Source organism: Caretta caretta, chromosome 1, assembly GCF_965140235.1.
Source record: "Caretta caretta isolate rCarCar2 chromosome 1, rCarCar1.hap1, whole genome shotgun sequence".
NCBI lineage: Eukaryota > Metazoa > Chordata > Testudines > Cheloniidae > Caretta > Caretta caretta.
Genome location: NC_134206.1, coordinates 254951670 through 254978209, shown reverse-complemented (window position 1 = coordinate 254978209; position 26540 = coordinate 254951670). Strand labels below are relative to the sequence as shown.

General features: G+C 42.0%; 1 protein-coding gene across 6 annotated transcripts in view; it reads right to left on the bottom strand.

Moving 5' to 3' along the window:
- The window catches only part of POLR3B (RNA polymerase III subunit B), a 124506-nt gene extending 100849 nt beyond the window's left edge, over positions 1–23657 (bottom strand). For 2 of the 6 annotated variants that reach the window (XR_012666112.1, XR_012666114.1), the window contains exons 1-8: positions 23394–23655; positions 20050–20082; positions 10978–11034; positions 10519–10583; positions 9839–9914; positions 7636–7736; positions 3965–4056; positions 1620–1737 (exon numbers count right to left, since the gene is read on the bottom strand). Coding sequence is in view for 4 of the 6 variants with exons in the window: in XM_048832189.2 (XP_048688146.1) it covers positions 1620–1737; positions 3965–4056; positions 7636–7736; positions 9839–9914; positions 10519–10583; positions 10978–11034; positions 20050–20082; positions 23394–23465 (614 nt within the window). In the remaining 2 variants the exon portion in view is untranslated. Of the gene's footprint in view, positions 1–1619; positions 1738–3964; positions 4057–7635; positions 7737–9838; positions 9915–10518; positions 10584–10977; positions 11035–20049; positions 20083–23393 lie in introns of all 6 variants that reach the window. The other 4 variants (XM_048832189.2, XM_048832201.2, XM_048832171.2 and 1 more) reach the window with 3 other exon arrangements.
- Positions 23658–26540: the final 2883 nt, after the last annotated feature.

The window sequence follows — 26540 nt, the reverse complement described above, 5'->3', positions numbered from 1 at the left end:
TTTTAAAGTGCTTTATAAAGAAGATTTCACTCACTCACACCAATAAATTCCAATGCCTTTTATTGATTTTAAACAACAGCTACAGATGCATAGACCAGAAATAAGAGACGGTTACTCGTGATGGGGAACATCAGTACTTAAATTTAGTAGGATGAGGATTAATTGAAAATTGCAAAACATAAATGAGTAATACATAAACAGACACATGGATCCAATTAGCTCTTTCTATGTACAAGGACTGTTAGAGTTTCAGCAGTGAGATATAACCACACATCCTCTTGTTGTCTTTTTGGTCTCGCTTTGGTTGCTTGTGTAATAGTACTCCAGTAGGAAGAGATAAGTGTTGGGGCATCTATTAATAAAGCGCATATGGTGGCTCATAACACAGCAAAAGGTGCTTTAGGATGCACTGATTTTTGGTTAAAAATTAACACAAAAAGCTGAAACAGAAAATAAAGCTGGTTGGCTAAGAATAAGAGGCCCAACCCATAAGAATATATCTGCAGTCTTCAACAATTTGTGGAGTACAAAAAAACACCCTATAGATTTTTGATCCATACTAAGCTGATTTAGCCAAAGATTAAGTGGCCCCCCACCCCAACACCACTCCCAACAGATTAACTTTTTCCTTGACTGGAGCTTGCGTAAATAAGTCTTCTAATTAGCATGGCACCCATTTTCCCTACCCCACTGCAGAGATGCAACCATTAGGTAGCTCTAGATCAAGGGTCTTGTAAAGGACCGGCCATTTCATCACTAGTTAGTTGGTTCAAATCCACTTCAGATTTGTGTGACTGAATACTGCCATACTCTGATGGCCACTGAGTGGTCAAAGTAAATTGACCAGTACCGAAAAAGCAGGGAGCCACAACATAAAACATTATACCTCAGCTGGTTGCTGGCAGCATCAGATGGGAGGTCTGAGTGGGTGTGGGAACCTAACTGCCCTCCTAGTCTTAGCGGTGGTAAGAGGTCAGGAAGCACATTGGTGAGGCGGTGAGGAAAGGCCTGAAAATGTCACTATGCATGCTGTACCTGGCATATGACTGAACATACGATTCAGGCTCCATGATGAGTCAGACTCTGACAACTCTCATGAGCACTAAACTAAAGAAGTTAAACTTCTAGAGCTTGAATAAGCCTCCTACACAGCCACATGTCAGTGAGAGGTCAGCGTGCTTATGCATCAAGGTTGGGTGTCAGGTTTCCAGTGTTTACTAGAAACCAAAAAGAGAGAAATCTTCTACTGACGTCACTTGGCGTTTGCCACTGATAACTGGAGCAAGATTGGGTCAAATACTATAAACTATAGGTAGCACTTGTTTTCTGTATTTTTACAGAAAACAAACAAAAAAAAAAGTGTCACAGCAAAATTTGCTCTATAACAAAAACTGGAACTCACTTCACTAACTTAGGGCCAAATCTCCCATTGACTTTGATGGGAACTTTGGGCAAGTGGACTTCAGGATGGGGCTTTAAGTTATTGGAACTACGTTAGAAAGAGAGTGGTGCTAAAAGTGCTTTCAATATTTTTTGCACTAAACTGAAGCAAATGAAAGTTAACTTCCAAGTGATGACATAAACAAGACTCTTAAGAGATTGCAGTGCATTTGCCATACCTGGTAACAGAAGCTCCAACTGTCCCTTTTCTGTCAGCTTCCACAATGATCCTGTTTTTGGATAACTGCTCTTGAATAAGAATGACTTTCTCTACACCTTTGACAATGAAGTAGCCACCTACCAAATGGAGAAGAAAAATGGGTTTGCACTTCATCTTCCTCAGCTATTATTCACCTCTTACGATATAGTTTCAAAAATGTTATAATGTATAAACATAAAAGTAAATTAAAAATTAAACTACAAGAAATGCATAAAGAGAATTACATAATAGGAAAAGAGGGGGAATAAACACCATCTCACAAAATGTTATATATAATTCTAATCCAAGGGGAACCTCTTATAACTATGGAGAGAGAAAAGACTATTATATCTTGCTGGAATCTTGTTATGCTGATCTACTTGGGATCTTAAGATCTTGTTGGAAAGTGCTTATCTGCAACAATGATAGGTGCTAAAGAGAACCCTAAGGCAGACAGAAAATATTTATCAAAAGGATGTTGTAGAACTGTTGGTACTTCAAGTTAAACCACAAATAAAATTGTTTGCCAGAACAGCACCTGATTAAGACATCATGATTAAAAGGACTAACCACGTGAGATGCTCAGCAAATTACCAACACAGGACCTCAAATTAATAAGCTTGGTTTCCATAATTACTTTCTCCAGTGAAACATTAATTTAATATTAACCTTTTTTCACTCATTTCAATTCTATTGTAGTAACTGAAGCAATGAAGAATCTATACTTCGTGTTATTGTATTCTAATCAGAAATCTGACTTGGAACAATCCTCAACTTGTATAGCATTTTACGCCAAGGTGTTTTGTGATCATAACAAATGAACACAGAGATAAAATGGAACAGGGAAATCATAAAGGCACTTCCTGAAAGCACTTTGATAAATGACAGGAAAGGTGGGAGGCGGGGAGAAGAGAGAGAAAAGTCAACACACTGATGAAAAACTACAACCAAAGCAAGTAAACTTTTTTAAAAAAATCTGTCTTTAATAAAAAATAATAAAAGTAGTATGGACAATTAAGAAATTATGAAGATCTTGACATCTGTTGCTAACAAGCAGAGATAGGTAGAGATAACATCTGTATTTCCCCAGATTTCTGGATTATATACATATCGATCTTTTGGTAGTTTCCCTATGAACCATTAACATTTTTTTTTTAATCATGGTAAAGTCAGATTACTGACATTAGTAACTTTAATTTAAAATCCCTACTTCTATAAGGGAAACATAGGAGATGCTGTACTGGATCAGAGCACTGGGCTTCTCCTTTGAGCAAAAAGAAAAGGAGTACTTGTGGAACCTTAGAGACTAACCAATTTATTTGAGCATAAGCTTTTGTGAGAGCTTATGCTCAAATAAATTGGTTAGTCTCTAAGGTGCCACAAGTACTCCTGTTCTTTTTGCGAATACAGACTAACACGGCTGTTACTCTGAAACCTGTCCTTTAAGCAAAGTATATCTGGCCAATAATGCAACATTATATCGGTGAAGGAAAATTTCAATCCTACTCTAAGAAGTCATCAATTTATGTCTTGAAGTGTTAGATTTGTCTCTAGCTTATGCACTCTAGCTACAAATGTTAGTCATGCATATAAACATTCAAGAAACTTTTGAACAATTTGGTACAGTATTTTCCCTGAGCTGTGAATTCCACAGGTTAATTATACAATGTAAACAAGTATTTCCTCTCCTTTGAGAATTGCTTCTGTATATCCCACTCATGGAATATATGTATGCCCACACCAAGAAAGAACAGATCCGCAGAAGCAATATACTAGAAGAATAATAGATACTGGTAAGTAACCTTTCCCTTTTTTTAAGGTGCAAAATTTTAAAAAGCCACCCACTTTCAGTTTTACCTTTTTCCGCCTTGGTCTTGCTCTACAGAACAAGGGGAATAGAAGTACTTACTCTTTTTTAACCATACTGGACATTTTTAAAATGTCCTTTTATCCTCTTAGCATTCCCAGTATTAATAAATTGAATATTTATTCTCCCTTCACAAATCAGCATTCTTACCTCAACCCTTTCAAAATGTTGGACTTCTGAGGCCAGGGGACCTGTCTGAGCATACTGTTTTCCATATTGTCAGAACTGTTTCTCATCCTTTATAAAATACACATGAAAGCTTATTTGCTTCTTTAACTACTAGTGTATATTCAGTAGCTACCCATTATGATAATTAGACAGAGCCTGACTGATCTTCTTAGGAAAATAACTAGTACGTACAAGCAGATGAGATTATTTTTCTATCTCTAAAACTATCTTTTAGAGAGGAAAAAACCACTAAAGCCACAGAAGGAAAATTAATTAGATGAAGACAGTACCTGGATCTAAAGGGCATTCATTAAGTTTGGCAAACTCTGCTGGAGTTTTCCCAGTAAGAACACAATTGGAGCTGCGCAGCATTATAGGCATTCTGTAAGAAAACCACAGTTATCCTTGTACCGTAAATTAAGAAGAATGACAACATGAGAAGTCACAGACCTTACAACAGTCAGTGATGACAAACCTGGAGAAAATGTGTTGAACATTTACAACCCAGGGGACTTGCAAAAGTAGAGATCAGAAGTAAAGTACAAAAGCAAGGAAGCTGAGTTAAAGTTCCTCTCCTTTAACTCCCTCCCATTGTGTGTATCATCATCAAATATTCTGATAAAATGTGTAAAAAACCTACGTGCTGTAATATGTGATCCAAACAAAAAGAGTGCGAGATCCCAGGAAAAGTTCATTCAACTGTTTCACTTTTGCCAATGTATGTCTGAGTTTTTGCTGTTGGTTAATAAGCAATTCTGGAGTTCTCATAGTAAAATCATCCACTTTTCTTACTGTAAAATGCTTTTTTAGTCAGATTCACAGGATACTTTTTCAAACCTTACATTTTTCATTGAAAAAGTCTATGAGAAGTGAGGGCACTTTATTTCAAAGGAAAAGAAACTGCGTTCTGGACATGATAAAAAGTAATTTATTCACACACTGTATTTGCTTAAAAAAACAGCCATGTGCCATGGTTCTTTCTACAGATGAGTGTAACTAATTCATCATTACAGTGAAATTTACTACTTTGTAGAGGCCTGCGTAAGGCCCATGCTCCACATAAGTCCTCCAAATAGCGCTTATATGAGACTTCAGCAATGCTTAAGTTTTGCCCTGGCCCCCTTCGCTGGGATGAATTTCATCCTAATGTGTTTAAGAGCTCTGTGAGGCAGCTATGCAACTAAATATCCACTTCATCAAATGGGACTCCTGAAAACTTTAAATTCAGTCATCTCTCGCTAACTAAACTTTATTCCTTTCCTTTGGAGCTTTTCAATTTCATGGACTTCTTGGCCATTTTCATATACTTAAATCTAAAAATAAAAAGCGACTGACCTAGTTGTGTGTAAATTTCTGTATTTAATAAAGAAGAAGAATTGCTATCTTCTCACAGCAATGCATCTATGCAGATATCTTAATTGCTCCAGTAATGTCTTCTTGGGACAGTGTGTTCACTCGCTCACTAGAAATAAGTAGCTTTATATGCCAGTCATTATCCTAGATCACAAATGTGATTGGCCTAATTCCTTGGCTACTAATTTCAGGAATCATAACCAGTTGTTAGAGAGAACCAAAATGGGGTATGCAGATATCATGATGAAAACCCAATGGGAACAGGCTCCAACCCTCAATTTTTTGATGATGGAAAACATGTTACTTTGCAGCTTCCATGTCACAGTATAAGACGACAAATTTACTCATTTAAGGAAAAGGAGTCAGATTGATTTTTTTTTCTCCCAAGCAAACAGCTTCAAATGTTTTGTTTTATTTTTTAAAAGAAAACAAACAAAAAATGGGGAGAGGAATAATGAGCCAATGCACATTGAAAGTGCATACAGAAATACAAAAGGCAGGCAAACTAATTTGGAATGAAATAAAATGTTATAGGGTTTTTTTTTCTGTCCAAAGATTTCTCTCATACAACACAATAGAAGCCACTTTCCCCACCAAAACTTATAGCTACTCTATGTTCCCACTACAACAGCACACGGAAAAAAAAAAAAAAAAAAAACATATGCGAACTTTCTGTTTCTAGCTGAACTGCAAATCAAACAAGAGAGTATGACATGTGCTCCCTTGGGGCAAGCAAATTAACTTAAAGGTTTATGAAAAGATTAACACATTGTTCCAAAAAGAGGTGGAAATATATTCCCAGTCAGATATTACCTGTTTTAACATATTTAAAAATTTAAAAACACACTTTTTGGAATCTATACATTTAAAAACTTGTTTAGCTATCTAGAGTAGTATCACAGGACTGATGTGTTTAATGAAGTTCCCTCTCCTTTGTATATCATTGGCTGTTCTTTTATATAAAATGTTCATTGTTAACCAGTAGTTTTGGATATTGTTTTAAATGTAATATTTCTACTAAGTAAACCAAGCTGAAAGTTTGTTGTTATGACTCACCTTTCATCCAGACATGGAACTTGTTAGTCTATTGCATTTGGAATTAAAATCATAAATGCATAGGATCACTGGAGCCATTTTCAAATCACAAAATAGATTGGTACATCAGTGCTGTGCCAGAAGAATATTTTCTTTTTTCTTGCAGTAACGTTCCCACTTGACAGGAGAGGAGAAGGTATAGAAAACTGCTGGTTTTAGTGTACAGATGTAGTGCACTAGGTCTGTGGAATACTTTGGTCTTTTTTGGCTTATTATACCACGATTGCTTTACAAATCCTCATTCCTTTCATTGTTTAAAAGTGTAGAAAAATCAAGAAAAAATGTTAAGTGAATTATGACAATCTAAGTGCTCACCCAGCTGCATTTCCCTCCTGTAGCCACAACAGATCACTATATCTGATGCAATGGTGTAGAAGTATCTTGATAAGTGATCGCTACATACAAGTTTTTGTGAAAATGTACTTTCACTTGATCACTTTTTTTTTTTTTTTTTTAATTACATCTAAGTCACTGCATGGAATGATTATGAAGGCCTATTTGTACCCAGAAATTCTTTCAAACAATCTTTCAATCAAGTAAAGGCTCAGAAATAAGAAAAAAATTATTTGCATTTATGGTAAGTTTGGCTCTATACCTATACTTCTGTGATCCATGTTCTCTTGACAAATTCAATAGAAATTATTTTGCTTCGGGAATCAAGGTCAGGGACTAGAGAATGTTCGGAGCTTAATCTCTTCCTCCTGCTGCTTGCAGCCAGTATTCAGGCTGTGTTATTTTTCAGGTGATATATGAAATATTCTTTGTAGGCCACTGCCATTTTTAGCCACTTGTCTATAGAAGAGCCATTTTATCTAGTTTAAGGAGTTTTGGAATCCTGTCCTAGTGAAAACTATGGGGACTGGGTCCTCTGGCCCCTCTAGAATTCTCAGGGCTTCTTTTTTTTTCCCCCTTTCAAGCATTCCATCCTCTTTTTTGAGGAATTAAGTGTTCTTAGCCATACTGGCAACCACATCCTTGGTCTACTCAATTGGTATTCTTGCCTCTACACAGCCACGTCTACTCAAAATATCACTTTGGTCGAATTTTAAAGGCGAGTTTTATCAAGATTGGAATCCAGTGATGCTTGCATTTATTGCTTTTTGCCATCCATTTTCAGTAGCAGACCTCCCAAAATTCTCCAATTCAGGTAAAGAAGGCTGAGGTGTGAAGCTAATGTGCCTAATTTTTGCTTTAAAATAGCCCTGCTTGAGGCTGTAGTATTTGTCTCTTTATCTCTCTCTAGCTAGGCATAAATCAAGTTTTGGGGAAGAGATTCAAATTACAACTTCCAAAAGCTCTGGAAAAGACAAAAGAAATTTGCAAAGAGACCAACAGAAACATATCCTCTCAGCTGCTATTCACCAAGCTCCACTTGCAAGCTTATTTTTTATTTTAATTTTAAGGTGGAAAAAGAGCTTTCCCTAGTTTTTTTATATAGTGATTAAGTTTCACACCAATGAGATTGATGGCACACACAAAAACTGATACTGCTATCTTGATATTTGTATCTTACCTGCCAATGGGTAATGCATTGCGAATAATTCTCTGGCTACCTCTAGTGTACTCAATGTCCACTGTAATTGGGGCAGAGTAGGTCATATCTCTCAAGCGACACTTAAAAGGAAAGAGATAAATAGACATTTTTCACCCTTACTTCAGAGTGGAGATTCTCAAGATCTACTCAGAAGATCCCACTTTTGCCTGGCCTCCCACCTACAACCACGAAGGATGAAAGCAAAAGAGAGCCAGACTGAGTCTCTTCAGTGTCTGTCAAACAAAATCCAAGGAATTCCAAAGTCTCTTGTTTAAAAAAAAAAAAAAAAAAAGTTTCAAGACTTCAATAGCAGCCATGGTAACTGCTTCTTCATATGGAAACATTGTGGCCACATGAAGCCATTTAACTTTTAAAGCGATGGCACCTTCTTCAAATGCAGGTACCCCTAATCTGCAAAAATTGAGATCTGGATTTCAAGACCATCCCCACTCCCACCGGTGCTCAGATCTGGTGTTTTGGTTCAGGCATGTCTCCATGTACTGTACCTTAACATCAAACAGCATGCGGCAATTGAAAGCCTCGTAATGCAGCCAATGTGTAAGATTAAAAAAGGACAATTAGCTAGCTTTTAAATACAATAATGGACAATTACATGGTGCTTCTCTTACGAAAGAGGAGTTATAAAAGGTTGAAATCTTAAAATGTCACTTTCTCTCAATTCCCTAAATCCCCACATGCAAGTTCCTCAGATATCATCGATAGGAGCAGCACTCACAGAGCTAGGGCATAAAATAGTCCAAGGCTCTGTCATTCTGAACATTCTTGATCTCACCAGTCTTCTCTCCCCAACCCAGTAATCCAATGTCAAACTAGTTTTGCATAAACATACACGTCTGCAATGTTGATACAAGGTTCATTTGCATTACCAGAAGACTTCAAAGCTACATACTATATCTTATTCATGGCCTCAGCCTTTGAGTATGTTACCTTCATTTAGGCACATTCTCAGGATTCTGATGTACTCATTGAAGGTTTTGTACAGCTATGAATACAGAATTAACAGTATATGGAATAAAATGCAGGTTTATGATGGAAGACAGTTTGCCCTGTGGGTGAGGACATGTCTATACACAAGATGGGCCCGAAGGATTACTACATATTGCGTGTCTCTTTTTTCCCTGCTAAAGGCAAACAGTTTCTCCAGTAACAAAAATTAATTTACACCAGCAGTTCTCAAACTTGTTGGTCACGTGGTGCCAGCTCTCCTCCTATTTTCCCGCTGCTAAATGGCAGTAAAAACACAACATTAAATAATTCTCTAGTATTACTTTTGTGTGGGAGCAATTGGGATAATTGTCACAGGAACGGTATGTGGTCATGAACTGAGAGGGAGGTGGTGATCCATGAGACAATTCCTTAAAAAAAGTAGCCCAGATCATGAAAGAGCTTGAGAACACTCACCTATATTTTATCCCTTTTAGAAAATAAAATGAACACAAACTCCATGAAGAGCAGAGAAGTGGAACAGGAGCCAGACAGGTGCCTAAAATCTAAAGTCCATATGTAGGCTCTTACTTAAGTAAATGATCTGATTTTCAAGAGTGCGGAGGACCTACCAGCTCTCAAAGACAAGTGCTCAAAGACTACAAAGGTGCAAAAAAGACTACATTTAAAGAACATTAAGGATGTTGTGGTTAAGGCACTGGATGGGAACCCAGAAGCACCAGGTTCTGGGTTCTAGTCCTGGCTTTGTCTCAGACATCCAACATGATACAGGGAAAAACCATCATAATGCACGATGGACTGAATTAATATTACGCAGACAACTTTAATTCTGGCACTTCCTAACTTATGAGTGGTTGATTTTGCAAACAATGTTTTTTAAAACTGTTTTTTCCATGAAATATGAATATATATATTCTCTCATACAATATTCACTTTGTTTTATCAGGAGAACCTGCTGCTTTAAACCGGAAGAAGAGTTTTTAAAAAGTGAACAATTAGTTATTCATGTATTTAGTCATTTCACAACCACTGGAGTGATTTTCTTACAATTAGAATGTTAACTAATGATGCCTTCTTTTCCCAACTAGGAATACACCTGGCCATTATAAGAATCTTTCCTGACAGCAAAGAGATACTGGGCAGGAAAAGCTACACACAACATCAACCCACCCACCAGTAAACATGAAATTAAATCCACAGTTGAATTCACGATTACCTCATGAGGAGACACAGGTCTTGTTACATTAAAGCTTTCTTCAACATCTGGAATCCCCACATAGATATTGAGGTATCTGTAACACAAACATTGCTATTATCAACCACGAAGATATTTGTGTGGTAGAACTGAAGGAAGCAGAGTCCATTTTTCAACACAATTCATTTTGACAATCTCCCATTCTAATAATAAACAAATAGCAACTGTCTTCCCAGAAAAAAGAAAAGGAGTACTTGTGGCACCTTAGAGACTAACACATTTATTTGAGCATAAGCCTTTGTGAGCTACAGCTCACTTCATCGGATGCATTCCCAGAGTATCCCATAGCGCTTGATCTATGCTCTATCTGGAATTTTGAAATAAGTCTTGGAATTCATGTACAAATATAAAAGCAAAGTTACCTTTGCAAATGAAGAGCTATATTGGCGCCTCAGCTATGAGAATTCACCAAACTACTGAAAACCATCACTACAATGTATTTTTACTGCATGGCTATCAATTCTGTTTAATGTGGTCACTCAAAGCTCTAAGAGATCTCTTATTTGGAGTGTGGTTTACCTCATCCTTCTCAAGTATATCACAATGTAACTACATGTACATTTTTATAGTCAATTACAAATTGTTATGCAAGATAATACTTATACTGCTACCACCAATACAGAAATCAACCTTATGCTTACTTCAAATACCACATTGGGTCAGCATCACTTGTGACTTTTTCATTAGCTTTCATGATTTTCTTTATCTGCAAAAAAGAAAAAATTGAGTCACAAGACTTTTGTAAATTTAGGCCTATTCCAGGGGTAGGCAACCTATGGCACGCGTGCCAAAGGCGGCATGCGAGCTGATTTTCAGTGGCACTCACACTGCCCGGGTCCTGGCCACTGGTCCGGGGGGGCTCTGCATTTAATTTAATTTTAAATGAAGCTTCTTAAACATTTTAAAAACCTTATTTACTTTACATACAACAATAGTTATTTATATATTATAGACTTATAGAAAGAGACCTTCTAAAAATGTTAAAATGTATTACTGGCACGCGAAACCTTCAATTAGAGTGAATAAACGAAGACTCGGCCCACCACTTCTGAAAGGTTGCCGACCCCTGGCCTTATTCCCTTTCCACCAAGGAAGCATACCTCTACATTGATGAAATAGTTGAATGAGTCTATGTGCTGCTTCACAAGTCCCTTCACCTAAAACAAAACAATGCATATACAGCAGAATTAGCCTTAGGAAAATTAGTCACGAAAGCAATGCAGAAATTAATATGTAGGAATTAGTTCTACTTATAATAGTTTCTGGATCAACTTTAAAGTTTTTTAGCTGACGAGTATCTGGAAACCCACAGGGTGACCAGTCTAATTCTACACTACGTCTCCAGGTTTATACCAGCATAACTCCACTGATTTCAACAAAGCCTCATCTGAAATTTACTAGTTTTATAGCACAAACTGTGCATATAACTCAATCTCATAAGTTTGCATGAATAATTGGGAAAGCCATTGTGAATTAACATTTTTTTTGCCAGTTTACCATTATGGCAGATGCCTGGGATATTAATAATTTGTCAGATCTAAAGACAGAAGAACTGTGTGGGATAAAGGAAAAGGTCAAGGAGCAGACTCAGGTTACAGCTATAAGGTGGGTAAAAAAGAGGGAGAGGTCCAGCAAGATGTGAGAGACTGAATGAGAAAAGCCTCAGACAACCTGCCCCAGAGACACTAGAGTTGGGGGAGGAATGTAGATTCTGTCATGGATAGTTTTTAGTAAAAATCAGGGACAGGTTGTGGGCAATAAACAAAAATTCACAGAAGCCAGCAATCTGTCTCTGACTTTTACTAAAAATCCCCTGGGGGTGAGAACAAAACTAATAGAGTGCTGCCGCTTGCAGCTGCTTCAGCCCCACCCCTGGTGGCGGCTGCTACTCTGACAGCTGCTGCTCCGGCCCACCCCAGGGCTGGCTGTCGCTGGTGGCTTCTGCTCCAGCAGCACCCAGGCTGACTGCCCACAGCTGCTCCAATCCCACTGCTGCTCCTGCGGGAAGGGGTGACTGCTGCTGCTCCAGCCCCAGGGGTGCTCACTCAACCTCAGCTGCTGCTTCAGGCCTGCCCCAGAAGAAGTCATGGAAATCCTGGAAAGTCACAGAATCCGTGACCTCTGTGATAGAACCGTATCCTTAGTAATAAGCAAGTACCAGGAGACACAGTATGCCACAGACATGAAACTAGTAGCTTCTAGGCCTCTCCCCCAGGAGATACTTTAACAGCTCCAGATAGAGCCTCCCATTTGCTTGCAAAGCAGGAAGCATCATCCTACCAGCACTTACACCACCCATTGCTTCTTCAGGTTCAGAAGCAGGACCCACCAGATATCAACAAGTAGAAATCAATGCTGCAGATGTTCAGGATTAAGTTTAACCAATGCAAGCATTAGAAAGGTTGTACTGTATTAGAAAAAAAATGGAAGGTAAATATAATACACTGCATTTTTTTTTCATAGCATCTCTAAGGGACACTGGGTCTCAGTACTCCATGGAAATAATCAGCCACAAGCTGCAAAGAAAAGGAAGCTTTTATAGGGGAAGGTTGGTCCAGTGGTTAGAACCATATATACATAATGTAAGCAACTAGCAACATACATATAATTTTCACTTTATGAAGATGTGTGAAGGTTCCATTTAAAATTAATTGAAAGCAATAGCTAACTCAAGAGTTACCCAGCTGGCTCCACACCGATTAAAAGTCTAGAAAACATGACCTATAAAAAAAGATTGAAAAAATTGCATTTGTTTAGTTAGGGGAAGAGAAGATTGACGGGGGACATGATAGCAGCCTTCAAAAGTATGTAAAAAGGGGTTTTTTATAAAGAGAAGGGTGATCAATTGTTCTTCTCATCCATTGAGGACAGGGCAAGAAGTAATGGGCTTAAAATTGCAGCAAGGGAGATTTACCTTGGACATTAGGAAAAACAACCTAACTGTAAGGGTAGTTAAGCACTGGAATAAATTAACAAGGGAGGTTGTGAAATCTCTGTCCTTGTAGGATTTTAAGAACAGTTTAAACAAAACAACTGTCAGGGATGGTCTCGATCAGGGGTGGGCAAACTTTTTGGCCTGAGGGCCATATCGGGGTTGCAAAACGGTATGGAGGGCCAGGTAGGGAAGGCGGTGCCTCCCCAAACAGCCTTGCCCCTGCCCCCATCCACCCCTTGACTGCCCCCCTCAGAACCCCTGACTCATCCAACCCCCCCCGCTCCTTGTCCCCTGACTGCCCTCTCCCGGGATCCCTGCCCCAACCGCCCCCCCGTGACCCCACCCCCTATGTAACCCCCCCACTCCCAGTCCCCCCCGCTCCTTGTCACCTGATCACCCCGACCCCTATCTACACCCCTGCCCCCTGACAGGCCCCCCAAGACCCCTGACCCATCCAACCCCCCCCCCCCACACACACACACTCCTTGTCTCCTGACCTCCCCCTCCCGGGACCCCTGTCCCTAACCACCCCCCCAGGACCCCACCATCTATCCAACCCCCCCGCTCTCTGTCTCCTGAGCGCCCCTGCCCTGAACCTCCACCCCTCCAACCGCCCTGTCCCCTGACTGCCCTCCGGGACCTTATCCAACCCCCCACACACCCCGCCCCCTTACCATGCTGCTTAGAGCAGCAGGACAGGCTTATTGGAAAGCCTGGGAGGTGGGCAGGCGCAAGCCACGCTGCCCATATGGCAGCGTGGCTGCGGGAGAGGGGGGGCAGCGGGGGAGGGGCCAGGGTACGCCTCCCTGGCCAAGAGTTCAGGGGCCAGGCAGGATGGTCCCGCGGGCCGTAGTTTGCCCACCTCTGGTCTAGATAATACTTAGTCCTGCTTCAGAAACAAGGAAATTAACCAAGAGACCTACTGAGGTCCCTTTCAGTCCTACATTTCTACGACTCTATGAAGTCCCCACGGATTTAAGGAAAGCAATACAACAAAAAATGACGTCCAGACAAAATTATTTTGATATACAAAATTTTACAAAAACTCAGCATACGAATAATGAATGAAAATGTAATACGAAAAGCCAAAAAGGCATTTGAAGAACAGCTAGCCAAAACCTCAAAAAGTAATAACAAAATGTTTTTTAAGTACATCAGAAGCGGGGAGCCTGCTAAACAACCAGTGGGGCCCTGGACGATTGAGATAAAAAGGAGCATTTAAAGTCGATAAAGTCATTGCGGAGTAACTAAATGAATTCTTTGCTTCAGTCTTCATGGCTGAGGATGTTAGGAAGATTCCCAAACCTGAGCCATCTTTGTAGGTGACAAATCTGAGGAACTGTCACAGATTGAAGTGTCGTTAGAGGTGGTTTTGGAATTAATAGATAAACTTAACAGTAACAAGTCACTGGGACCAGATGGCATTCACCCAAGAGTTCTGAAAGAACTCAAATGTGAAATTGCGGAATTATTAACTATGGTTTGTAACCTGTCCTTTAAATCAGCTTCTGTACCCAATGACTGGAAGATAGCTAATGTAACGCTAATATTTAAAAAAGGCTCTCTCTAGAGGTGATCCCGGCAATTACAGACTGGTAAGTCTAACGTCAGTACCGGGCAAATCAGTTGAAACAACAGTAAAGAATAAAATTGTCAGACACATAGAAGAACATAAATTGTTGGGCAAAAGTCAACATGGTTTCTGTAAAGGGAGATCATGTCTTACTAATCTATTAGAGTTCTTTGAGGGGGTCAAACAAACATGTGTAGAAGGGGGATCCAGTGGACATAGTGTACTTAGATTTCCAGAAAGGCTTTGACAAGGTCTCTCACCAAAAGCTCTTACGTAAATTAAGTTGTCATGGGATCAGAGGGAAGATCCTTTCATGGACTGAGAACTGGTTAAAAGACAGGGAACAAAGGGTAGGAATAAATGGTAAATTGTCAGAATGGAGAAGGGTAACTAGTAGTGTTCCCCAAAGGTCAGTCCTCGGACCAATCCCATTCAACATTCATAAATGATCTGGAAAAAGGGGTAAACAGTGAGGTGGCAAAGTTTGCAGACGATACTAAACTGATCAAGATAGTTAAGACCAAAGCAGACTGTGAAGAACTTCAAAAAGATGGACTACAAGCCATCAGGAACAGTATCCCCAACAATGTCACGGCAAACCTGGTGGCTGAACTTTGTGCCTTTGTCCTCACCCATAACTATTTCACATTTGGGGATAATGTATACCTTCAAATCAGCAGCACTGCTATGGGTACCCGCATGGCCCCACAGTATGCTAACATTTTTATGGCTGACTTAGAACAACACTTCCTCAGCTCTCCTCCCCTAATGCCCCTACTCTACTTGCACTATATTGATGACATCTTCATCATCTGGACCCATGGAAAAGAAGCCCTTGAGGAATTCCACCATGATTTCAACAATTTCCATCCCACCACCAACCTCAGCCTGGTCCAGTCCACACAAGAGATCCACTTCCTGGACACTACAGTGCTAATAAGCGATGGTCACATAAACACCACCTTATACTAGAAACCTACTGACCGCTATTCCTACCTACATGCCTCCAGCTTTCAGCCAGACCACACCACCCAATCCATTGTCGTCTGCAGCCAAGCTCTACGATACAACCGCATTTGCTCCAACTCCTCAGACAGAGGCAAACACCTACAAGATCTCTATCAAGCATTCCTACAACTACAATACCCACCTGCTGAAGTGAAGAAACAGATTGACAGAGCCAGAAGAGTACCCAGAAGTCACCTACTACAGGACAGGCCCAACAAAGAAAATAACAGAACGCCACTAGCCATCACCTTCAGCCCCCAACTAAAACCTCTCCAACGCATCATCAAGGATCTACAACCTATCCTGAAGGATGACCCATCACTCTCACAGATCTTGGGAGACAGGCCAGTCCTTGCTTACAGACAGCCCCCCAACCTGAAGCATATACTCACCAGCAACCACACAACAGAGCCACTAACCCAGGAATCTATCCTTGCAACAAAGCCTGTTGCCAACTGTGTCCACATATCTATTCAGGGGACACCATTATAGGGCCTAATCGTATCAGCCACACTATCAGAGGCTCGTTCACCTGCACATCTACCAATGTGATATATGCCATCATGTGCCAGCAATGCCCCTCTGCCATGTACATTGATCAAACTGGACAGTCTCTACGTAAAAGAATAAATGGACACAAATCAGACGTCAAGAATTATAACATTCAAAAACCAGTCGGAGAACACTTCAATCTCTTTGGTCACTCGATTACAGACCTGAAAGTTGCAATTCTGGAATACTGTGTGCAGTTCTGGTCTCCCATGTTTAAGAAGGATGAATTCAAACTGGAACAGGTACAGAGAAGGGCTACTAGGATGATCCGAGGAATGGAAAACTTGTCTTATGAAAGGAGACTCAGGGAGCTTGGCTTGTTTAGCCTAACTAAAAGAAGGTTGAGGGGAGATATGATTGCTCTCTATAAATATATCAGAGGGATAAATACCAGAGAGGGAGAGGAATTATTTAAACTCAGTACCAATGTGGACACAAGAACAAATGGATATAAACTGGCCACTAGGAAATTTAGATTAGAAATTAGACGAAGGTTTCTAACCATCAGAGGAGTGAAGTTTTGGAATAGCCTTCCGAGGGAAGTAGTGGGGGCAAAAGATCTATCTTGCTTTAAGATTAAACTCGATAAGTTTATGGAGGAGATGGTATGATGGGATAACATGGTTTTGGTAATTAAATATTCATGGTAAATAGGCCCAATGGCCTGTGATGGGTTTTTAGATGGGGTAAGATCCAAGTTACCCGGGAAGGAATTTTCTGTAGTATCTGGCTGATGAATCTTGCCCATATGCTCAGGGTTTAGCTGATCGCCATATTTGGGGTCGGGAAGGAATTTTCCTCCAGGGCAGATTGGAAGGCCCTGGAGGTTTTTCGCCTTCCTCTGTAGCATGGGGCACGGGTCACTTGCTGGAGGATTCTCTGCTCCTTGAGGTCTTCAAACTACAATTTGAGGACTTCAATAGCACAGATATAGATGTGAGGTCTTTTTTAGGAGTGGTGGGTGAAATTCTGTGGCCTGCATTGTGCAGGAGGTCAGACTAGATGATCATAATGGTCCCTTCTGGCCTAAATATCTATGAATCTATGAAAAAAAAAGGTCAAAAACAGACTCCAACGAGAGACTGCTGAATTGGAATTAATTTGCAAACTGGATACAATTAACTTAGCTTTGAATAGAGACTGGGAATGGATGGGTCATTACACAAAGTAAAACTATTTCCCCATGTTTATTCCCCCACTCCACCCCCCACTGTTCCTCAGATGTTCTTGTCAACTGGAACTGGCCCACCCTGATTATCACTACAAAAGGTTTCTTCCCCCTGCTCTCCTGCTGGTAATAGCTCACCTTAAGTGATCACTCTTGTTACAGTGTGTATGGTAACACCCACTGTTTCATGTTCTCTATGTACATAAATCTCCCCACTGTATTTTCCACTGAATGCATCCGATGAAGTGAGCTGTAGCTCACGAAAGCTTATGCTCAAATAAATTGGTTAGTCTCTAAGGTGCCAGAAGTACACCTTTTCTTTTTGTGAATACAGACTAACACGGCTGCTACTCTGAAACCTGTCACAAAACTAAGTGATTGGACAACAAAATGGCAAATGAAATTTAATGTGGATAAATGTAAAGTAATGCACATTGGAAAAAATAACCCCAACTATACATACAATATGACGGGGACTAATTTAGCTACAACTAATCAGGAAAGAGATCTTGGAGTCATCGTGGACAGTTCTCTGAAGACGTCCACGCAGTGGCAGTCAAAAAAGAAAACAGGGTGTTAGGAATCATTAAAAAAGGGATAGAGAATAAGATGGAGAATATCTTATTGCCCTTATATAAATCTTTGGTATACCCACATCTTGAATACTACATACAGATGTGGTCTCCTCATCTCAAAAAAGATATACTGGCATTAGAAAAGGTTCAGAGAAGGGCAACTAAAATGATTAGGGGTTTGGACCGGGTCCCATATGAGGCGAGATTAAAGAGGCTAGGACTTTTCAGCTTGGAAAAGAGGAGGTGAAGGGGGGATATGATAGAGGTATATAAAATCATGAGTGGTGTGGAGAAAGTGAATAAGGAAAAGTTATTTACTTGTTCCCATAATATAAGAACTAGGGGCCACCAAATGAAATTAACGGGCAGCAGATTTAAAACAAATAAAAGGAAGTTCTTCACACAGTGCACAGTCAACCTGTGGAACGCCTTGCCTGAGGAGGTTGTGAAGGCTAGGACTATAACAGGGTTTAAAAGAGAACTAGATAAATTCATGGAGGTTAAGTCCATTAATGGCTATTAGCCCGGATGGGTAAGGAATGGTGTCCCTAGCCTCTGTTTGTCAGAGGACGGAGATGGATGGCAGGAGAGAGATCACTTGATCATTACCTGTTGTTAGGTTCACTCCCTCTGGGGCACCTGGCATTGACCACTGTCGGTAGACAGGATACTGGGCTGGATGGACCTTTGGTCTGACCCAGTATGGCCATTCTTATGTTCTTACATAAAAAATATGTGGTTCTATCACTATTTGTCTAACTTTTAAACTTCTTTCAGAAGAAATGAACAGAGATTTATCAAAAATTTGACTCCAACACAAAAATCACAATACGCAGCATTTGTATTGTATGGTGTTGGCACAAATACAATGCTATGTGACAAAAGGACACAGTGAAAGATGTAAACTTTTGATGTAAAGCATACAGCAAATTGCATCTCCTCCACCCATGCCTGCAGAACCAGGGCACTGGGACACATGGTCCCAACAGCCCTCCCCCAGTAAGAACATTCTTACAGCCTCAGGGATTCTAATGATGTCACTACTTCAAGCCTCTGCAAGTAGTTTGTGGGGGTGGCTGGGAGAGATGTAAGGAAGGAGTCATAAATGAGATGGGTATTAGGCAGGCCCCAGGTACCATCACAGCCCTGGGCCAGAATGACAGTAAAGCACATAAATGACTGCTGGACTTTGTTCTCCTGCACCGGATATGTGCAGGGACACATCCTGCCCCCATATAGCAGCAGAGGTAGTGAGAGACTCCTGGTGGTTCCCACCTACTTATTATTACTCACAGTTTGTGAGTTACCTTTCATGAGGACCCAAATCTGCAAACACTTATATGAGAAGTCCCGGAGTTCAGCAGAGCTACTCACATGCACGAGTGAAGTCATGCATACATGCATCTTTGCCGGCTCAGGATTTTAGATTGCAAGCTCTATGGGACAGAGACCATATCTGCCTAGTAAGTGTTTTACAGGCCCTAGACCAATGAGCTAGATTGGTTCCTTGGGTAACAGTGAAATAAAAAAAACAAAATCACTGCCTGTATTTCATAAACCACTGTTTCAAACTGGTTAAAAAAATTGGCCACCTCTAAAGAGAGACGGCCGCAAATTATTCCCTTTGAGATTAATCAATAAACTTTCATTTATGTAATAGGCTTGCCTCTCATATTATGGGGGCAGGAACTGGATGACTGTAGAGAGAATGCAAACTCTAGATGGAAAGGGGACAGGTGGTCTGGGAAATAACAGAGGAAAAGACATAGAAGGAGGTTAAAAAAGAGGAAAGACAGAAAGAAGAAAAAATAATGGACTTGATAAAGAGAGAAAATGTTGTAGGGAATAATAAAATAAAAAAGCATAGAAAAAGCCCGAAACAAAATAGAGAACTTTTGAGGTTAATCAGAGAAACGGAAGCTTTCTGATGCTCTGGAGGGTGGACTGAGGAGCATACAGGATTGGAGGAAAGTCTGGCTGTACAAGGCATTAATGCATTCTGAGAGGTTGGGCAGCCATGAATTAGTGTTGGGAGAGGAGAAAGAGACTATTGGGGAGTACCTACTTCTACAAGAAAGGAAACTAAATGTGAGAACTATGGGGTTTTGGTTGTGCTGAAGGACAAGGGCTGAAAATAAAAAGTTTAGAGAATCTGCAAACCATGCTGACATATGATTTTAAAATGAATGTATTAGGTTTTAAGATTAAAACACAGTTCTGACCATCTTTTGTCTTGTCAAAACACTGCCTGTAGCAAGTCAGTCTTGCACTAGTTAAATTGTTTTCAGTTTCAGAGCTTGAACATTCACGTACAAGTGAAACGTATAAAGCAACACTAACCTTTAGAAAAGCAACACTAACCTTTAGAAAAGCTGGAAGAAGTCTCCATTTTTCCTAAAAACAAAAATAAAACACACAATTTGAAATAGCTGCAGGAGTGTATCTAACAAAAATCTAAAAAGCTTCATCACTATTCTTCTACCTAGGGTGGCCAGGTGTCCGGTTTTCGACCAGAAAGTCTGGTTGAAAAGGAGACTTGAGGGCGTCCAGTCATATCTACTGACCGGACACCCAAAGTCCGGTTACTGCAGACAGGGGAGGCGGGAAGGCGCCGAGTCATCACCCGCACCAGCCCCTATTCAGCCGGGGCCGCCTTCTACCTGGGTCTGGCAGTTGCAGCTCCCAGCCCCGGCTCTGCAGGTGAGTCCCTCCTGACCCATGCGAGGGCTGGGGGGGGTGGGGGGGGGAATGCAGCAAGAGATGGATGGAGGGGGAAAGAGGAGCAAATGGGGGGTGGAGCCTCAGGAGAAAGGGGCGGGGAGGGCCTCAGAGGAGGTTCTCCACTCCTGCTGGAGTCTCCAGTTTTTATACATTACAAAGTTGGCAATCCTACTTCTACCATTAAGACTATTTAAAGTCAAGTCAATGTAGAAAAGAGGGACTGTAACTAGTCAATCAAAATTACTAATATGAACAAGCAAATGACAATTCAAATCACACAATAATCCAGGTGTGCAATACAAAGTATATTCAAGGCACAGAAAGTCAAGGGATACAGTTTCAATTTAAAAACAAGCTAACAAAATACAAGTTTCTGAGAAAACACTACTTAAATACTATGTCCTGATTTATTTAAAAAAAGAAAAAGAGCCACTCCTTCGGAAAGTTTAAGTGTTTTATTTTCTTTTCTGCAAGAGAGAAAACTACGGTCCTAATCCTACACATGTTAATGCCCACAGCCAAACACAAAGTACTGTCAAAACTGAAAAAAATAAAGTCTTATTCCTGTAACTTCTTTCAGCTGTACAGTAATCTCAGGTATTACTGTAGTTAAAAAGTAGATTCAAAACATTCAGACAAACATGACTTGCAGGTTAACAGTATGTCTAACTTTATAGGTATCTAAAGATTCAAAGACATCTAAGATTCTGAACATTAAATAATATATTCAACTGGTCTGTGCAATTCTAAAATGAACTAAAAGTAAGTCAAAAAATTGTTATTGACATATTGGAGTCCCAGATATTGTTTGTATCACTTGCTTTCAAAGACATGAAATTCAGTTGATTTTTATTCAGTCTTAGTCTAACTTTGTTTTTCATATTTCAACAGGAGAAAGGTAAAAAACAAAATAAAGGGAACAGCCTAATGTTTACATTTCAAACCTAGGGAGGAAGAATTGAATGCAAATCAAGGTAAAATTTTTCCACCACTGTTTAAAAATAAATCTTGCTGTATCACAACAAACTATTTTGGTATGTAGTAGTATGCATAAACATGAGCATGGAGGAAAGTGGGTTCAATAAAGGGTTATAACTTTGCATGGTTTGCCCTGTAGAATAAACTCATGCGCATCACAAGTAAAACTGGGCCAAAATTAGTTTTAGGGCAGCTGCACAGATACAGGACCAACAGTGCAATTGGCAGCCTCAACCCTCTTGTGCCTACTATATGTGGGCTTGATTCCATGAAGCATCAGACACCCACAATTCATTGAACTCGGTGGAAACTAAGGTGGCTCAACACCTTGCAGGTAGAGTGACCACCCTTCCCTAATTGGATGGCACAGTCCCAAAATGTACATTTCAAGTCTTGGTCCCAGGCTGAATGACTCTGGGACAGCTTTTGCCCCAGATTCCCTGCGGTGCCAATCTGCACCTGCCCGAGGCTTAGGACAGCATCAGCCTCTTCGCAGTCACGGGGGCTGAGGTGGGCTGTAGTCCCTTCTCGCCACGAGGCCCTGCCCCCTGCTCCTCCTCTTCCCCCCTGAGGTCAGAAGCCAGAGCCGGGAAATAGTAAGAGCTGCCCATGGAGCCCAGGCCGCTGTGGGGAGCCCTGGAGTCCCAGACCCTCCACCTGCCCTGGGCGGCACATCCTATGGGGCGGCTCACACGTGCCTCACTACTCTTGGGCACCCAAACCCCCCACCCAGGGCAGGTGGAGGGTCCGGGGCTCCCTGGGTGGCTCTTAGCACAGTCTGCTCCACCTGCCAACCTGGCCAAGGGACAGGGCCTCAAGGGGAAAGGAGGAGCAGGGGCAGGGCCACAGAAGGGGTGGGGTTCTTGCATGTGTCCTCTTTTTGCATTTTGAAAAGGTGGCCACCCCACTTGGAGGATGAGATCCTAAGGGAGCACATAATGAGTTCACTTTGCAATGGAATACAGTACTGGGCTCTTTGCACTGTATGAGTAGCAGCTACTGATGCAGACACTATCAACACAGTGATACGTTTAAGAGGTGGTAACACAGCGATGAGTCACTGGTTTCAAGGCTACATTTCTGACATCCCCCTTCTATCAACTAAACCCCTACCAAAAAAAGGGGGCGGGGGGATTAAAATATAAAAATATCAAAAACAAAGCCCCTAACCCATGCAGTGCTTTTACCCCAAAAAAGGAGAAGTGCCAGACACGCCACAAAGTCCAGGAGGAACATTGCTATTGCTATCCATTTTACGTGGAAGGGGTTCAAGTACTATGGTGATGGGCAGCAGCGTAAGGTAGATACAGGGCTGGATAGGCAAATTTCCCTAGGGGTAGGTAAGAGCCAGGCTCTTTGTGTGTCACCCTCTACAGGCGTTATCGAGACTGAAATCACACCGCATGAGAAACGCTGCTAACTGCCCTGTGTAGACAAGGCTGGCGCGTCTCCTGTCGTGTTAGGCAGCCTCATCGCGGGCGGCTCACACGTGCCTGCCCTCGCCCACACTGAGCGGGGTGCTCGCTGGCCTTGTGACATCCCGGGGCGGCCACGGTCCCCCGGGGAAAGGCTGGGCGCCCTCCACCAGCTGCTGGGCTCAATGGCACAGGAGGCTGCACAGCACCAGGCCGTGCCCCTTGTGAGCATCTCACTGGCTGCCTGGTCACTGGCACCAGGCCCGGGGGCTGCCAGGCCGAGCAGCCGCCTGGAGCTTGCGGGGAGGGACAGGCCAACGTGGAAAGGGTGGCTTGATCCTGCGCATGCGCCACAGGTGACTCGGGACCCAGGTGCCTGGAGCCAGGAAAGCCTACTGGAAAAGCGAACCTCGGGGCCTAGGCGCATGCGCAGTAGCGGATGCTGCGGGAAGAGGGATGGCTGAAGCGGGAGCCTCTACGCAGGCGCAACAGGGGCCTCGGGGAGACAGCTCGCGGGGGCGCCGCCGCTCGTCGCCAAAGCGGAGCGTGCCCCTCCTCCTCCGGCGCCTTTATCCGCGTCCCCTCGCTCACCTCCACCGTGTTCACGGGAGCCGCCGCCTGCTCCGGGGTCAGAGCCCCCAGCTCGGCCGCTAACGCGTCCATGGCGAGCGCGGCAGAGACACGAGCCGGGAGAGACTCGGCGGCCGGCGGACGCTCCGCGCGAGGGACCCGCCGTGTGGCGGTGAAATCTGCCCCCGCGACACCGGAGGCGCGGCGGGAACGTTCCGCTTCTTTTAAGCTCCCGCCCGGAGCGAGCTGCTGGTCCTGGCCCAGAGGCTCGGAAGGTGGGGGAGGGGACACGTCCCCCTGAAACGCTCCGCACAAACCTCGTTCCCCAGAGACCGACTCTGAGCCCGCCCCCCCCCCCCCCCCCGCCGCGGGGGAGCTCCCCCGCCCCTAAACATAAGGGAGGGGTCTGGTGAGAGGCTTGGAGAACTGCCCTAAACCTGACGTGACATGACGGGGGGCAGCCGGTTCCCCTCTGAGAACAGCTGCCCCCCTCCACGCACCCCAGCCAGCCTGGGATGGGATTTCCGTGCCACGGAAAGTTACACTGTCTTCTACTGTGCAGCCACCAGGGGGCGCTGTGTATAAAGGCTCTTCAGCCGTGCTGGGCAGAGCATGAGAGGCTCTTCTTATGAACACACCTGGTACAAAGAAAGCTCTGTAGCCAGCAGCCCCTATCCCTGTATAAGTATGTGACGGTATTGCATGGGACAAGTCCCTTTTGTTATTATTTGAAGGGCACCATGGGAGAGTCGCTGTCACGTCATCTTCTGTAAAGTGGGGAAGTACAAGTGAGCCAAAGCTGGAATCAACACTAACATTTTTTTCCCTCTTATCAGCTGGTTAGGATTCCCTGGGGTTGAGAACTAAAACAGACTCACAGATAATAGGCAAACCATCTGCAGATCAGCAACAAACTCTTCGATTTTGACTTTCGGCAAAGGGCAGTTTGAAAGTGCTGCTGCAGTCTCATTACCTTCTAGCTGGTCACAGAATGTCAATAGGTAACAGTCATTATGATATTTTTTCCAGTCTTAATGCTGTTTGCCTTATATGCACCATGCTCAAGAACAATGATATTTTATTTCTTTGACAGTTTTTCCCTGTCAGCACCTCACAGATATTAAATTTATATTCAAAATACTCTGGTGAGGCAGCAAATTACTATAATCTCCATTTTGCAAATGAGGAACAAGTAAAGAAATGTGATTTGCTCAGGGTCATATCTCCTGAATCCTACTCTGATGCCTTAACCACAAAACCATCCACAGCACCGCAGAAACCTTTCCTTAAGTGGCACTTATTGTCAGGAATTTAAACTCCATGGGACTCCTTAGCTTTGGAGTTACCAGGCCTTCTATTGATTCAATATCTGAAATTGGGCAGGGGGGGAGGAATCTGAGCAGCCATACATGTGGAGTCTTGAGATTGTCAACTGGAAACCACAGGAGACTTCACAAAAAATTGCTTTCCTATCTTTCTGTGGGAGGGGGACTTTCCAGTTGACTAAAATGACAGCTCACTGGAAGCATCAATATACACAGTAAAAGTCCCTGTGTTGATTGTGTTAAAAGTTGTGTATAATGATTTTTAGGCACCATTTAAAAGTAAAGGTCACACTAGAGACTTCTTTCAAACAAATCGCTTTACTTTTTGTAATAAGAAGGAAGTCATACTTGAATAATAGTTTACACTTCTGTAGCACCCAAGGATATCTTTTTACTGTGCAAACAAGTAAGGAATATAGGAATTGCCATACCATTCCATGATTCTGGTATCATGTCTGGTGCCCATAAATGGCCAGTACCAGGTGGTCAGAAGAGAGCACACGGAATACCACAATGGAAAATTATGTAATAACCTGCCAAGGGGGGAAGAGTTTCTTCTTAACCTTAGTGGTTGGCTTATGCTCTAAAGGATGAGGGTGGAGGTCCTAAAACTTTTATCCTACCTTATATAAACTATGAATGTTATCATCCACATAAAAGTGCAATCATCCTTTGAATCATAAGTACTTGTCCTCAGTGATATTTTGTTGGTAACGAGTTCCACACATAAATTATACATGGTGAAAAAATCAGTACATCTCTTTAAAGATGGATTCCACTGTCAGGTAAGCGTGTATTTTATTCCTTTTACAGATGGGTAAATTGAAGAAGAAAATGGCTAAGTAATTTTTACCATATCAGTCAGTGAATCAGAGGCAGAGTCAAGAATAGACCAAAGGAGTCCTCACTCCAGCTTTAACCCCTAAAACACATCCCAGTTTTTAACCTCCTTGAATAGAGTTTAAACTTAAATAAGAGTATCATTACTGCTGTCATAAATATAAAGGGAAGGGTAAACACCTTTAAATCCCTCCTGGCCAGAGGAAAAACCCTTTCACCTGTAAAGGGTTAAGAAGCTAAGACAACCTCGCTGGCACCTGACCAAAAGGACCAATGAGGAGACAAGATACTTTCAAAGCTGGAGGAGGGCGGGGGAAACAAAGGGTTATCTCTGTGTGTGTTGTTTTTGCTGGGACCAGAACAGGAATGCAGGTCAGAACTCCTATAAAGGGTTAATAAGCAATCTAGTTAGATATGCGTTAGATTCTGTTTTGTTTAAATGGCTGATAAAATAAGCCATGCTGAATGGAATGGATATTCCTCTTTTTGTGTCTTTTTGTAACTTAAGGTTTTGCCTAGAGGGATTCTCTATGTTCTGAATCTGATTACCCTGTGAGGTATTTACCATCCTGATTTTACAGAGGTGATTCTTTTACTTTTTCTTCAATTAAAATTCTTCTTTTAAGAACCTGATTCCTTTTCATTGTTCTTAAGATCCAAGTGTTTGGGTCTGTGTTCACCTATGCAAATTGGTGAGGATTTTTATCAAGCCTTCCCCAGGAAAGGGGGTGTAGGGCTTGGGGGGATTTGAGGGGGAAAGATGTTTCCAAGTGGGCTCTTTCCCGGTTATATTTGTTAGACGCTTGGTGGTGGCAGCAATAAGGTCCAGGGACAAAAGGTAAAATAGTTTGTACCTTGGGGAAGTTTTAACCTAAGCTGCTAAGAATAAGCTTAGGGGGTTTTTCATGCAGGTCCTCACATCTGTACCCTAGAGTTCAGAGTGGGGAAGGAACCTTGACATGGTGGCAGAGCGGTGGGATTAACTTGAAATCATTTTGAGATC